This window comes from Carassius auratus, chromosome 2 (genome assembly GCF_003368295.1).
Source record: "Carassius auratus strain Wakin chromosome 2, ASM336829v1, whole genome shotgun sequence".
Lineage (NCBI taxonomy): Eukaryota > Metazoa > Chordata > Actinopteri > Cypriniformes > Cyprinidae > Carassius > Carassius auratus.
The window spans coordinates 21,775,034-21,790,625 of NC_039244.1; the positions used below are offsets into that span (position 1 = coordinate 21,775,034).

Consider the following 15,592-nt stretch of genomic DNA (forward strand, 5'->3'; position numbering starts at 1 on the left):
TCTGAAGAAAATTTGGAATGAGGTGACATGTATTTAAATTAGTTATTATCTGTAGAGAGGTACACAGCTCTCTAAGCCAAGAAGAGACTTATTCTATGAAAGGACACCTTCCAGTCTAAGCAAGCTAAAATGTTAGACTTGAGCGTATTAGCCACAAATCTTGTAAATCCTCAACTCTTTTTTTTTAATGCATATTTACAATTGCTTTTTCTAGCACTGCTAGTTTGTCCCAGGCTCACTGCTATTTCTGAGGCGCAGGTATCACCTAAAGCATGATAGGGCCTTAAGATGTGTCGACAGTTGCTGGCAGGCTCCCACGCCCAGAGAATAAGCAGTCATTGGCTGAGAGATTGCATGGCCTGTGTTGTCAGTGTGATTCATAAGAAGTGAGGTGAAAGTGAGGACTGAGTGACGATCATGACAGGCACCACAGAGGTGAAGGCAGAGGATTTCTGGTTGTAGCGCTTCCCGCTTGCATAAGCGTGTAATTGGGCAGCCTCTCTTTGTCTCTGGTCAAATCCCGTCTGTCAACACTGATCTCTCCATCTCTCTGTCCATCGGGCCGTCTTGCTGAGCTATCCACTAAGAGTGACAGATCTCTCATTGAGTGCAGAACCCACAAAAAACTGGCACTGCCAATCAGGCCTACACTACGCTGTGATATTTAAGATACAGAGGAAGTACAAGTTGTTAAGATGAAATGTGATGTAGATTGTGATAATAAACTTTATTATTATTATTTCATTATTTTCCATTAATTTATTTTTATTTGTGTGTGTGTGTGTGTGTGTGTGTGCATTAAGTAAATGTGGTCAGTTCTTATTTTATGTTGAATTTTAAGGTCAATATTTTGTCATTTCATATTCATCATGTTCAGTCTATTTTACTGTGAATAAAATGACATGCAGTTCGCTTCCAAGATTATTTAGAAATTATTTTTGGCATTATCAGTATAAATCCTTATAAATTCTTGCCATAAACATATGAAATCAACATGCATTTATCAGAAATTATTTTCTTTTGAGGAATAGTTATATTAGCTTAATTTGGTCCTTTTTAACACAAAATCATCACAAAATGATGATTATTTCTACAGATATTGTACTAAACACCACTTTTAAAGCATTTCCAGACTTTTGAAAGGCAATGTCATTTACAAATGATAATGTGGAAAATAGCAAAACAAATGTCATACTATACTGTAACATGGTTTCACTAAGAGCTTTTTTTAATAAAAATTGTTTAATTAATTGTTTAATATATTATCAGATAGAAATCTTTGGTTCTTGAAGTTTTTTGATTTGTAGAGGCACATGTTTGAATCTCATATGCTGATCTTTTCTGCTTTTTTTTCTCTCTCTCTCTCTAATAGTTTCCTGTCACTCTCCACTACACTCCCTGATTAGATTTCAAAAAGCACAAACATAAAATCAGAAGAACCCCATAAATATACAAATGCACCACTTCCAGTCACTTAATTAGCATTACATTCATCCGTGAGCATCACAAGAGTGTCTCATGATGACAATGCGACAAAAATGAGATGGGTTTCCTGGCAAACTCATTTCCTGTCCACCTGTCATGTAGCCCTTTTCTGCACCACATCACCCCAAATACCCCATTATTTTTCCATGCGTATCCCAGTCTGTTCTTATTACTTTAGCAATTCCGGTGGCAAAATCAGTCCCTGCGCTGCTCTGCAGCGGCTTTTTGGTGTCTTTGGCATTTACAAATAAGCAATGAATGTTTAATGTGGCAGTTAATGTTAATCGTCACCCTGAGGTCTTGAAATGGTCTTTCTATTGAACAGAATGTGTCTGGCCTCTGGCTTTGGTGTGTTTGGATAATCGAGGGAATTATTCACTCTCCAGGGAGTAGATGAGTCATTACGGAGCGCACACACAACGTTGTTTTGATGCCATGCATTCGAAAGCACTTTATTCCGTAGTCCTGTTGCACATGCTTCCAATAATTGTGATGCCAGATTAAAAGAAGACCCACTGCTGTTTTAGATTTTGTGTATGTGTGTGTGTGTGTTTGTTTGTTTGTTTTCCTGCATATATTGTGTTTTGAGGTGAGCTGTAAAACTTCTCTGCTCAGTTTATCTGGGGCAGAACGGCTATCTTAGGTATTAATGAGGAGCTTTTTTAAGACCTTTTCCTCAAAAAGAGGTAGAGATGGAGGCCTGTGGTACTGTACTGTCGCACCATTTTATCCACAGTAGTGCCAATGAATAATGTAATCAGATATTCAGTTAGGGAAACGGGCTGAGGGAATATCTCTCAGCTGAGGTGAATACAAAGCACTCAGTTCTCTGAATTGTACAGAAAGAGTCGATAAAGGCCTACAAGGAAGAGTGACATGTTTTATCTGTAGGGTTTTTCTTACTCTTAGCTTCATGTTTTATAAAGCACACAAGACAAGAGTAATGTAACATGCATGAACACATGCTAAAACACATAGTGATGTGCCAGCCTGGACCAGACGGTTAATGTCAGTAAAAAAAATAATTCCAGATGGATTCCTTTTTCCTTTGACCCTGCTGTTTGCTTTCATCATGATTGGTCTTACCTCTTCATGTGTGTACTGAAAGATAAAAAGGATACAGCTCAGATGTAAATCTGATATGTGGCGACAACAGATGCTATAGTGAAAGCAGAACTCTGATATGAAAGCAAATAGTCAAAGTTGCATGTCAAAGAGATGTTAAAGAGTGATGTTAAAGTCTGTTGAAGCATGATGGAAAGAAGTTGTGAAATTAATAATAAAGGTGGGAAGAGAAATATTATAACAGAGACTAAGTTCAGTAAATACAGAGTATTTTAAATTATTGTATATTTGTAATAATAATAATAATAAAGCAATAAACATTTAACCAAATATATAGTTACAAATACATAAATAAACCATATTGTATGATTCATTAGACTAATTTATATTTCTAGATAGACACAGATTTTCGATCTGTAACTCTGTAACTCTCCGGTTTTTCTCCTAGGATGGAACAAGCGTGTGGATTATGAACCTGGAACAGGCAGCAAGCAGCTCTTTTCCAAGATGCACCTGGAGACCTGTGATGGCCCTTTATCTTCAGTGCGGGCCATGGTGGAACTACAGACCAGCCATATTGGGAAGGGCTGTGACAGAGAGACCTATTCTGAGAAGTCTCTGCAAAAGCTCTGCGGTAAAAACAACTCAAGCAAAAATCTTTTATCAGTCAGTCCAGGTGTAACAAGGAGTCAGAAACGGTCGGATCCATATGCAGAGGTTTATTAAAGATGAATGTAACTGCATAATGTTAAATGTAATTTTAGCAAATCACATAATGAATGTCCATTTGACATACAATAGATTATAATGCTGTGATGTCCAAATGCACTTGCAGTTTTAATGTTGATTTTTAATTTATTTTGACTACATAGTATAGAATTGTAATATCTGCGATTTATCAGTTAGGAGTCATAACATTAAAATAATAATTGTTCTCTATATGAGAATTTTTTTTTTTATATCAGTTCATTCCTGCAATTCACCTAACCATATCTCAAGATTTTATTCCAAATATTGCATGTTCAACACACTTTTCAATGGGTCATAAAAAATGTTCAGCTATCTCAATAAATCAGTCATTTTAATCTGATGAAAGACTCTTTGAAACTGATGCATTATGAAGTCAGAGCCACTCTGGCACATGATTGTGGAGTGATTAAAGCTCTGACTGATTTGTGAAGCATTAAGTGTGTTGATCTTTTTACCGTCTTGGCTCTCTCTCAGTAATAGTAACTTCCCTTGTTGATGTCAGTCATTTTTTTCCCATACACTTTGTGCAGTTAACAGAAATCAGTGTTTATTGTTTATTTTTGAAAGTGTTTCTGGAACAGACATCAAAGTTCCCAACTAAATATGATTTTTTTAGAAGCACACCCAAATTATATAGACAGGTGTATGTTTTATGGAAAACACAAAGTCCCAATGTGTAACCATTAGTGTGCAACCTTGAAATGCTGACAGTTTATTCTGGACTGGACATTTGATGACAAGAGCCGCCAGTGAGGCTCATGTAGGGCTAGAAATTGCTTGCGTAATGTAATCTCATTGACCTGTACCTTTATGGTATTTCTGGAAATGGAAGGGCTCAGACGCTCACTTAGAGTCTGGTGGTGAATTTATCGTCCAATATCGATTGGCAGAAATAAATATTACATAGCTTAAAAGCAGCACCGCTGCCATATTCTCTCCCGCTTCTGTCTCTCTTTGGGCCTGTTGAGAAGAGAGTGATGTGGAGCTGTGGAATGAGAACACGTTGCTCTGACATCGCTGCTGCTCATCGCTCATTCTGTCCCTCTGTACTGGCCGTCCTGTCAACCCTGAGTAAGAAAAAAAGATTCAGTATCCTCCAGTACTCCCGAATAAAACTTGCAGAGAGAGGCATGGGAGCGTGGGAGGGAGGGAGGACGACAGGAGGCTAATCAAAGATTGATAGGTGGCGCTGCTCTTGCATATTTAGGACATCCATGCTAGACTTGTCCTCAAAACGAGTATGAACACAATTAGTTATATCTCAAATTTCTTTTTTAAAGGGATAGTTCATATATTCATAACATATGCTTCCTAACTGATGAGGAAGCCATGATCACCCTAGCTTACCATGCCAGAGTGTTGCTAGGCCACATCCAACAGCTATGACTTATATGAGATGCTTGCTTTCAGAAATATATTTCAGTCAGGGTTGAAAGGTAGAATGTAACTTGCTTTTCATCTCTAATTTGATTTGAAGTGTGCTGTATGCACAGTATATTCGAATGCCAGGGCAACTAACATGATTTTAACTCTTTATGACAGACAGCTTGTAATTTTTCATCGCTGCCTCTTGCCGTAACCTGAACTAACCTCTGTGCTTTTATCTCCGCAGGAGCAGCCTCGGGCAGCACAGACCTTCTCCCGGCGCCTAGCGCATCCACCAATTGGACGGCTTCCTTGTTGACAGACAACGGCCGAGACAGTGACCTCATCTTCAGATTTGATGGACGACAGGCAGCCAATATCCCAGAGTGGGTCGTGCCACAGAACCTGACCGATCAGTTTACCATAGCAACATGGATGAAGCACGGGCCAAGTCCTGGACTGAGAGCCGAGAAGGAGACATTGCTGTGTAATTCTGATAAAACTGGTGAGTTATGGTGACTCAGTAGACATGTGTTAAACCTTTAAGAGGGGCAGAGTCTCTCTCTCTCTCTCTCTCTCTCTCTCTCTCTCTCTCTCTCTCTCTCTCTCTCTCTCTCTCTCTCTCTCTCTCTCTCTCTCTCTCTCTCTATATATATATATATATATATATATGTATATATATATATATATATATATATATATATATATATATATATATATATATATATATATATATACTCAGTTTTTTAGTAAATAGTGCTAAGACATTTAAGATTATGTCTACACTTTCCTCATCTGGTGATCAAACCACATTTAAAATTGAAAAAGTTGTATCAGTACCAGACGATGGCCAGCAGCATTAGGGAGAGAGATTAAGACTATGGATTGGATCTGGATTAAAGAGTGTTTCAGAACACAATTCTCTGAGGTTAAAGGGAAACTCTTGTCAGGAAGAAATGCAGCGTGACTGTCAGCAGCCAGTTCTCTGGGACCGAGTGGCTCTGATGGGGGCCAAATGCTTGGCAGGGCTCTTTGAGTTCATTGATCCCAGGAGTCATGTTGAGTGGGTGTGAGACTTGATCAATTCAACATGCACTAAAGGCAGTCGCACGACAGACATCGGGCAGCGCCGCAGAGGCAGCGGTGAGGTGAGTGGAGAGGGGCGCCTTGTGGAGGAGACGTGGCAGCCACTTTGATCAATGAGAGGTTTCGGAGAAAGCCTGAAAGCAGTCTAGTCTTGCTTAGAGTGAGACACGTGATGGAGAGTGAAACGTGTTGGTAACACAGAAGAAAGCGCTTTAACACGAGTCTCAGATTGAATGGTAGCTCTCTCAAGCGCGTCCTGTTTGGACTTAGCATTGTTTAAGATGACACTTAGTTTGGAATGAAGGTAAAAGAAAAGAAAAACAGGTAATACCATCTTAAAGTCAAAAAGGTTTTTTGCTGGTAGGTAGTTGTCACCAACTTAGCAAAGGTGGTCAACCAGCTCTAACAGCCCAACAAAAAAATGACATTTTGGCTGATACCATTAACCAGATAGCTATATATAAAAAAAAATAATAATGCAAATAAATAAATAAACTGAAATTGCTTTGAACGGAAATTGCTTTGTATGTTACATACTGTATCATATATAATTAGTATAATTAGTATAATTAGTATAATTTGATTTAGAAAAATAAATCAAATAATCTTATTATTATCAATGTTGTGCTGAACACTTTTTTTTAGGATTATCTGATGAACAGAAAGTTCAAAATAACAGCATTAATTAAAAAACAAAACGAAAAACGTGTATTTATGTTAGACTTGTATATGATTTGTCAATTCATTCATTCTTTCAAAGAGTAAAAAGTGCACATTTTCAGACATTTTTTAGATTCATTCCTGACTGGAATGATTTCCTTTAGAGTTTCTGCAGAACCACATTATCTCTTCAGTTCTCTCCGTGTCAGATCTCCTTTTTTGTAGTGTAATTTTTATGACTCAGACTTGTATAACAGTCTGGAGTTTTTCTAACATGACTGTGCAGTTCAGACAAGCTCTCGGAGCGAGGCATGGAAATCTATAAATGTACAGTTAATCTTTAGACAACATGACATTCTAGCTTTGACAACCATTGTGAGTGATTTGTAGAAAAGTTATTTTACAAAAAACATATCACTTATTTGCCCTGTCTGGAATAATCTTTTTTACGCATTTACAGTAAGGCTTTTCTGTGTTTTCTTTTTGCAGAGATGAACAGGCATCATTACTCTCTGTACGTCCATAATTGCCGCCTGGTGTTTCTTCTGAGGCGAGACTTTATTCAGCTGGACTCCTTCAGGCCGGCAGAGTTCCACTGGAGACTGGAGCAGGTGAGGAGCCCCCGGGGCACCTGTCAGACATGCACGTCAACATCACAACCAGCCCTCTGATAAACAGGACAGAAAAAATTCCACACGGATTGGGCTCCATTTATAGTAATCATATGTGAAGTGAAGTTTGCTCTGTATAATTTTCAATTACCTTTTTTTGAATTATTCATTATCCACGTGATTTTTCCATTGCGACGAGTGATCTGTTTCTGGTAAAATGATTATTATCAGAAGGACAAATTGGAAAGCCCACATAAAGACAGAACAACACGTTTACTCTCCCAGTGCCTATTTGGCTCATTATACAGCTTGTTTGTGTTTGGAAAAACCTTAATTTTCTAAAATTCTCAGCATTGCCCTTGGCTAATGTTGAGTGCAGACTAATCTTTTGATTGAGAACATGAAATGGGCTTTATATTTGTGTAACCGTGCCTCTCAGTGCTTGCCAAGGGGAACGGAGAGCCCAGGTGAGACATGTGTAATCAGTATAAAAAGCTCTCTACAGCAATGACCTCTTGCAGGGAACATGATGATAGTCTTTTGCCCACACCAGTCCTTAACAGCAAATTACATGCACATACACATTCTCACATCCAAGGCGCGCACTAACATACGTAAGTGCAACATCTCTGATCTTTCTGAGCTGCTGTTAATGTATATTGAGTAAACACCCCATATATATGTCGTTGAAAGACTTTTTTTGTCCTTTTCACATGCACAGAACAGGTCGTTGGCTAAGAGGACTTTTGATCAATAGTCTAGATCAATTACTGTAAGTAGGTCTCTTGAGTCCAGAAACTTGTGTGCGCCACATTTTTTTTTACAGACGTTTTGATTAGCCAAACTATGATGTGTGAAATTTGGCCCCGAGAGTAATATTACATTTCATTTCTGACTGTAGCAGTTGTCCACCGTAGTGGTGAAAGATCTGCACTTGTAGCCGAAAGCTCACACATTTGAGTCCCTCATAGGACGAGACGTGAGCTTTGGTTGTTGTGCCCTTGAGCGAGACACTTAACCTCAGGTCACTCGAGGAGAATTGATCCTGTAAAGGGGTGTTCACACAGACAGCGATTTGCAGTGACAAAGCAATGGGAAGTCATTGATTTTTTTGCTGCCATTGGAGGCAACACAAACAACAAAGACTCTTAGAGATACTGAAATTCAACATTATCCAAATATTCTGTGCTGTGTTTTGCCTTGTTACAGTTTAGCTGTTAATTGCTACCAAAAGAAAAGCTACTTGGCAACCCTATATATATATATATATATATATATATATATATATATATATATATATATATATATATATATATATAGATAGATAGATAGATAGATAGATAGATAGATAGATAGATAGATAGATAGATAGATCTATAACATATTGACCAATAACATATTGATCAATTTTCCTTCCAATATCTCTCTGATACCTATACACACTGCAGTTTTAGGTTTTTGTTCTGTATGTTATTTATTTATTCATTTTTAGTAATTTTTTTTTGAAACCAGTAATTTTATTCAACATTAAATTAATCAAAATTGATAGTGAAGATGTTTATAATGTAAAAAAAAAGAAGAAAAAGACCTGAAAAAAAGATTCACTGTTTCAACAAAATATTAAGCATTACATAGATAGATAATAAATAGAAATGTTTCTTGAGCACCAAATCAGAATATTATGATTTGTGAAGGATCATGTGACGTTAAAGACTAGATTAATTACAGGAATAAATTACATTTTAAAATACAGTTAAATAGACAGTTATTTTAAATTGCAATAGGGATGCTCCGATTGATTTCTTTGGGGAGATCAGTGGTCTCTATAGAGACTGACATGAGAGGTTTGGCATGACATGTAGGGGCATCATCTCAATCTCTTTCTTGCGCAGGTAAAATAATTATAATGCTGAAGCTGAGGTACAATTCATATTCCTTTATTAAATAACTTACAAAGTCATTTGAAAACTTTATGTATTCCACAAACAGCATGTGAGTGAATCACCGCACGCTCTCTCTTTTTCCTTCTAAAAATGTGCGAATGGCTTCTATCATCACATCGCATCTGCACTATAAGTGAGCTGCACAGTTGACACAGGAATTGTCACTTCCAGAATCAAGGCAGTGTCGCATCGTCACTAAAGTTTTTGAATTTGCATTTCCTTTTAAGTCTTGCCAGTGTTTAAACCATTCAGTACTCGCACTCTCCTAGAGACGGTGCACTCATGCACACTCGAAGCACACACACATAAGGCCGCCACGCATACAGCTCACAAAATCAGGCTTGTGCTGTGTGTGAGCTACTGTGCAGCAATTGTAAAAATCTTAAAAACAAAAATGCACTGCATGATCAAATAATTAGGTAAGATGATTGTTTATTTTTGAAAAATATCAACAGCAACAAAAAAAGCCCCCTTCCAATCCTCAAATTAAAAAAAAAATACCTTCCACAGGAGTCACCTAAGAGGGGAATTCCCCCATTTGCGAAAAATGAAATTCAGGCCATGAATCAATGTCTGATTGAAGCATCAATATAAATAATGCTTAATGATAAAAAGAAGGCTTCAAAAAGATTGATTAATTAATAATTGATAATCTCCAAAAGAAACCTGATAGGAGCAACCTTTAATTGTAATAATATTTCACAATATTCCTGTTTTACTGTATTTACAAAAGCGTAATATAACAAACTCATGTGCATTCCTAGTTTGTAGATATTTTAAGCATATAGTCATAATTTGTGTGTGTTTTTAACCAACATATAATTATTCCAGAGAGGCTTAGAAGCCATGTTGGCTGCAATTCTTGTGACAACAAACAATAAGCTCAGTCTGACGACTGGTTCTGCCTCAGTGATCTTGACGGCTAAACTTAGTTTGTTACAGGTCAGTGGGAAAATGAGCTCCTTTCAGAACTTCAGCTCCTTTCCTTTGGTCAGGCAGAGCCCAGCCAGGTGACGAGGAACACAAGTAAACAATATTAGGTCAGAGGCTGCCATAAAACAATGTCAGCTGCAGCTACAATCCTGTCAACATCCACCACATGAAACTGCAGAGAAAAAAAGGCTCCACACAGCTGTTGGTTTGTGTTTTACCGATATGCTGTGATATTCTCTCTGTCTTTTTTTGTACATTTATCTTTCGTGACCACTTTGTTGATTTTTGTAGGGAAGAGGATTTCTTTGCATCTGATATCTGCTTGCAAATGAAAGCGTGCGAAAATGGAGAGAGTGTGAGAGAAGGTGTGAATGTGCTCGTTTACACTTCAGTGCGTTTTCTCTCTTCCTGTTTTCCCTGCCATGTACCAGCATGGTTTGATAATGGTGTCTCTCCAGCTTGGAGGCAGTAAACAGAATATGCTTGCCTTGATCTCAGAGCACAGCACAACTCTGTTCCCGGCATAAGACACATCTGTTTTTCTTTCTTTTCTCTCTACCCTCCCTCTGACTACTTGCCACTGATACCTAAACAACAATATTCTGTTGTAAATGGCACCATAGTTTGGCTTTTAACTTTAATCCCAACAAACAAAGTTTTGACTCTTCTGCATAGTGTCTCGTCCAATTTTCAGCTTGGTTGGGCCAAGTGCAGCCTATTTAGCTAGGAAAAAACTGAAAAAGTGACCAGTGTGGTGGTGGTGTTGTTGATTTGTGACATTTAGGGGTCGGTTGTACTGCACTGCAGTATTGTAGATAATTGTATTCTGCAAGGATGCATAATGCTACATATAAATGCAGGGTTTCCAAAATGCATCATAGAAAAGTTTCTTGTAGCACAAAATCAGAATTTGAGAAAGTAAGAAATTCAGATTACTTAAGGCGCTTTTGTCAGCTGAGTAGAAGGATGTGAATATGTTTGTGTCAGTCAGGCCCTGTTGACAAGTCTGTAAGGAAGTAAGGAAGATGCTGTTGTATTTATGTCACTATGTGCTGATCTAAGGCACCTGTGGAAGATTTGATTGACGCTGCCATCTCCACCCCAGCCTGCGGCAATGTGAGTGTCATGTTCTATTAAGCACCCAACACTGATCTATTAAAATAGCTTTGTGCTGATAGCACGGCAGACACAGTTTAGGTTGGAGAGTGAGAGAGAGAGAGAAAAGACTGGGTGTTGGCTGTTGGGCATCTAATCCAAATGCTGCTCTTTGCAGTCTCATCAGCACTCTGAGAGGACACTCAATGGCTTCCGCTGCAACTCCATTTAGCCCTATCGATTTTGCAATCTTCCTCACACCTGCCTCTTTAGCTTTTTTCTCCCCTCTTTTCGTTGAGATGGAAAGAATGATGGAGAGGGAGGGAGTGATGCCAAGTGAGAGGAGGGAAAAACTTGATTGGGGGTTATTCTGAACTATTTGTCTTTTTTATTGCTCACTTACGAACTTTGTTTCTCTTTGTCTCTCCATTTCTACTAGCATGGATTAGAGGTTTTCAGTCTAATGGATACTAGATTATTGTTGTTTAAAGGAATAGTTAAACTAAAAAAAAAAATTATGTGTTGTCATTCATCTTTTTCCAAACCTGTATTCTGTCATTAGGAAAAAAAATTAAAAAATGAAGCTTTTTTCCATCTACAGTGAGATCTGTACAGCTTAAAAAGCACCAAAAGCACCATACAATTATTTAGATGTAGTTCATATGATTTCATGAGGTATGTGTGAGGAACAGATCAACATTTAAAAGGGTTTGTCCACCTAAAAACGAAGATTCTGTCATTTATTCACCATCACATCATTCCAAATCTGTATGACTTTCTTTTTTGTGTGAAACACCAAAGGATGCATTTAAAAATGAACTGTCTGTCTGTCTGTCTGTGTGTGTGTGTGTGACATATCAGGACACAACTCTGTATAATGACATGGGTATGACACAGGTATTACAGAGAGGGTGAATTATGAGGACATAACCCATGTCTCCATTTTTTTTTTTTTTTTTGAGAAAGTGAAAATGCACAAAGTTTCCTGTGAGGGTTAGGTGTAGGGTTGGTGTAGGGCCATAGAATATACAGTTTGTACAGTATAAAAACCATTACGCCCATGGGATGTCCCCACTTTTCACAAAAACAAACGTGTGTGTGTGTGTGTGTTTCCATATTGTTTTCCCTGTTTTGATATGTCAGGCCAAAACAAAGGTCATTGCTGGCCAACACTGGGTTAGTGGTGAATAATTATTTAAATTTTGCTATGGTTTCTCACACCTCTTTTATGGGTTCATGAAACATGCAACAATATGATGCAAACATTATCATATTGCCTCTTTAAGCTGTTTTCTTGTTTGTTTGTTTTTTTTTTTTTTTGTTCTTGCATCACAAACTTACTGTATCTGTTCCAAAGTAAAATAACAGCAGGTTTGAAAGAATTAATAATAGAAATACATTTTTGGATAAACTTTGGATTTTGAGAAACTTTGGAATAATGGTTTTGATCTGATCCCCAATCCCCTGTGGCAGTGCACAAAGTTCATCTGGTGTTTTAAGCAAGGGCATGGCTTTATCTATTAAAAGGAGCAATGCACTCACCGTTTCTTTGAATTAAAGCTATACATTTTTTTATATAATTTTTTTCTACAATGGTCATTAAACAGACACATGGACTGATGAGCTCTCGACAGATCTATGAAAACATTGGTTAAGATGTAAGGCAGATCATCCTTTAATGGTTCTTTAAACACTGACCTTAATCGATATTCAAAGATTTGTTTGCATCGACCCTTCTGCTCATTGATCGGAGGTGTGTGTGCATGTACCGAGGGTCCATGCGAAGCCCACCTCGAACAATCAGTACTAGCTTGGAAAAGGCATGTCTTTTATCCCTGTCTCACTCAGATCATCGACCTGCACCTCTGCGGCAGAAAATACACTCCGTCCTGTCAATATTACATTTATTGTATGCTTATCAACTCACAATTACACGCACCACATCTGTGGCTTCCATCTGCGATGCGCTTAAGACGCTGTATTGTTTTGTGTTAGATGGATTGTGTTCCATGCATGATCGCTTACTTGCTTTAAAGAATACATGAAGACTTATAATGAGATCTCACATAGGAGAGTGTGCAGCTTATCGAATGCTGTAAAACTTAAACTATAGACAAATAGATGAGTCCCACTGGTGCTTAAAGCTAATATAAATCAGGGAGGAAACATCTATGATTTGATATTTCAGTTACTTACACAGATTAACAGCAAATACACACAAGTATTGTCATGTTTTGCAAAGCCATGTCATAATTTTAAAATATATTTAAAAATAAAGAACAGGTTAAAAAAAATGAATTCATTTTAGTAGCAGCTGGTGCACGGAAAGTCGATGGATAATTATTGTTTTTTTTTACTATAATGTTCCATCCAAAGGCTGTAGGCATTATGAAAGCTCCAATATGTTATGACAGATCGCAAATTGTCTGTATCAGCAAGCATCCTGCTTTCCACCAATGTTTCAATTATTAGCCATTTGTTTGCAGAGTTCCTTCCATTTGATAGTTCTTTTGTAAGAAGTAGTCAGGCCTCCGGGTGGAGAAATATCGCATTCATTGATTGAAAGCCTACAGTCATGGCCAAAAACATTGGCAGTGATATAAATTTGGGATTTTTCAAGATGTGCTGCTTAAGCTGTTGTGGTGTTCATTCACATTGTTTCTACAAGTATTGGCAGTGACAATCTAGAAACAATGTGACTGAACACCATAACAGCTTAAGGAGCAAATCTGGCAAATTTATGTCACTACCAGTACTTTTTGACTATAATAATAAAGTATCAGACTCAAATTGAGGCTTCTGCATTGAACAGTAATCTGTGCTTCATTAAAATCGAATTGTTCATGTAGTATTTGCCATAAACTTCTGATGTTCACTGATTTATATGGACATATTCACTAATGAACAGAACATTTCTGTTATGGATGTTACTTGAATGAACAGCACCATATAAAATTATGTATTAAATATATCTAAACATACATAAAATACGTAATCTATATTTTATTTTGTATTATTTTAGATACATATACTGTACATATATGCCTTTTCTTTGCATTGTGCATCATATTTTAGAGGATTATGTGTTCTGTGCCGTCTCAAAGCAAATCGCCATACTTATTGTATATGGCCGCAAAAACACAATGGTGAGATAAATGAAACTCGACACAATGTGAAACGCTTTCTATTAGCATTTAAATGGATTGAAATGTCATTCATGTCTGTACATGTTCTTATTATGCATATACTGTAAATGATAGTGGAAGGAGCGCGGGAATCAGTAGAGTCAGAAAAGTTGCAAAACTATTGTGTTTTCTATTGGCTCTGAGCCTGTATTAGCATTCATGTTCTTTTCATGCCTTGCCATAAAAAAAAGCTAAAAAAAACTATTGTGATGTACCCGAAGGCTGATTTGTGCTGTGAAATAATCACAAGCCCTCTGAATAATGCATCTCTGCAGCTTTATTTCCACATTAGCTGAACAAAATTAGCTGGTCCATCAGCGCCAGGCACCACTGCCTCCTTTATGAACATACCACTTTCCACAACTTTTTCACCAAAAGCCGCTCATGTGAGTGATCGAGATAGTGAGGGAGAACTTAAAAACCAAATCAGTTTACACCCACTGATTTTCAGTCTACAAATTTTTCTCCTTTTGCTCCTTTTTTTATTTTTTGACATTCCAAATATAACCAGCATCAAAATATTCAGGGTCTGATATTCTCATTTTCGTGAGTGGAGGGAGGTGTTCCCTCTTTTCTCTTTCCCTCCTACTGTGTTTTGCTTCAAAGTATATGTTGTACTCTGCTCCACAAGGAATATTTCACCTAGACCTCTTGAGACACAAAAAGAATACCAATTCTCTTTTGGCAGCTTCTGATGCACATGTTGAATCTTTCCACACATGTGTTGCTTTTGGAAGTTGAAGGGATTGCTTTGCAATTTGGTTGACTGAGTGCTGCTTCAAGCCTCATTCAGGACAAGGCTGTTTCCCTGCCTCTGAAACTCTTTTCTGGCCCACATCGGTCCAGTGCCATGCCAGTGTAATGGATTTGATCAATATGCAGGAGTGATTGGAAAAAAAATGCATGCCGAAAGGTTGCATGTACATTTTAGGGAGAAAATATAGGGAGTGATAGATGTAGCGTGCATAGATTTGCGTATGGCTTTAGAAGGCACGATGGAGGAACCAGGGTTTGAATTGGTGCACAAGTAGATATTAAAGTGTGCACATTTTGATGAACTGATGCTGAACTCTACGGCCCCATCAGTCTCAGGCTGAATGGTGGTCAGAGTCGCTCCTCTATTCCTCTGATGATTTTCAGTGAGTTATTTTCCTGGCTTTCAACCCCACACTTTCGATTACCCCCATCCATTCCTAGCCCTCCTCTTCCTTGCTCTAGCCTTTCACACTCCCGTCTCTCTCTTGAAAAGCGTGCAAAGCATCAGATCTGGAGGTGTCAAATGAACATCTACATTCACAATGCGAGCCTTAGAGCTCAGTTCCATCGGATCAAAAAAAAAATTGTATAGCTGTTCAATTTTGTTGTTTTAAATGTGGCTAATATCAGATTTCCAGTGTGACAGACCATGGTTCTG

At 37.8% G+C, this 15,592-nt stretch overlaps 1 protein-coding gene across 1 annotated transcript in view; it reads left to right on the plus strand.

Moving 5' to 3' along the window:
- Positions 1-7,493, plus strand: part of LOC113041051 (calsyntenin-2-like) — a 125,922-nt gene extending 118,429 nt beyond the window's left edge. Inside the window, exons 6-9 of the mRNA XM_026199336.1 lie at positions 2,999-3,184; positions 4,913-5,170; positions 6,901-7,044; positions 7,462-7,493. Of these exons, the coding sequence (XP_026055121.1) occupies positions 2,999-3,184; positions 4,913-5,170; positions 6,901-7,044; positions 7,462-7,493 (620 nt within the window). The remainder of the gene's footprint in view (positions 1-2,998; positions 3,185-4,912; positions 5,171-6,900; positions 7,045-7,461) is intronic.
- The last annotated feature ends 8,099 nt before the right edge of the window (positions 7,494-15,592 follow it).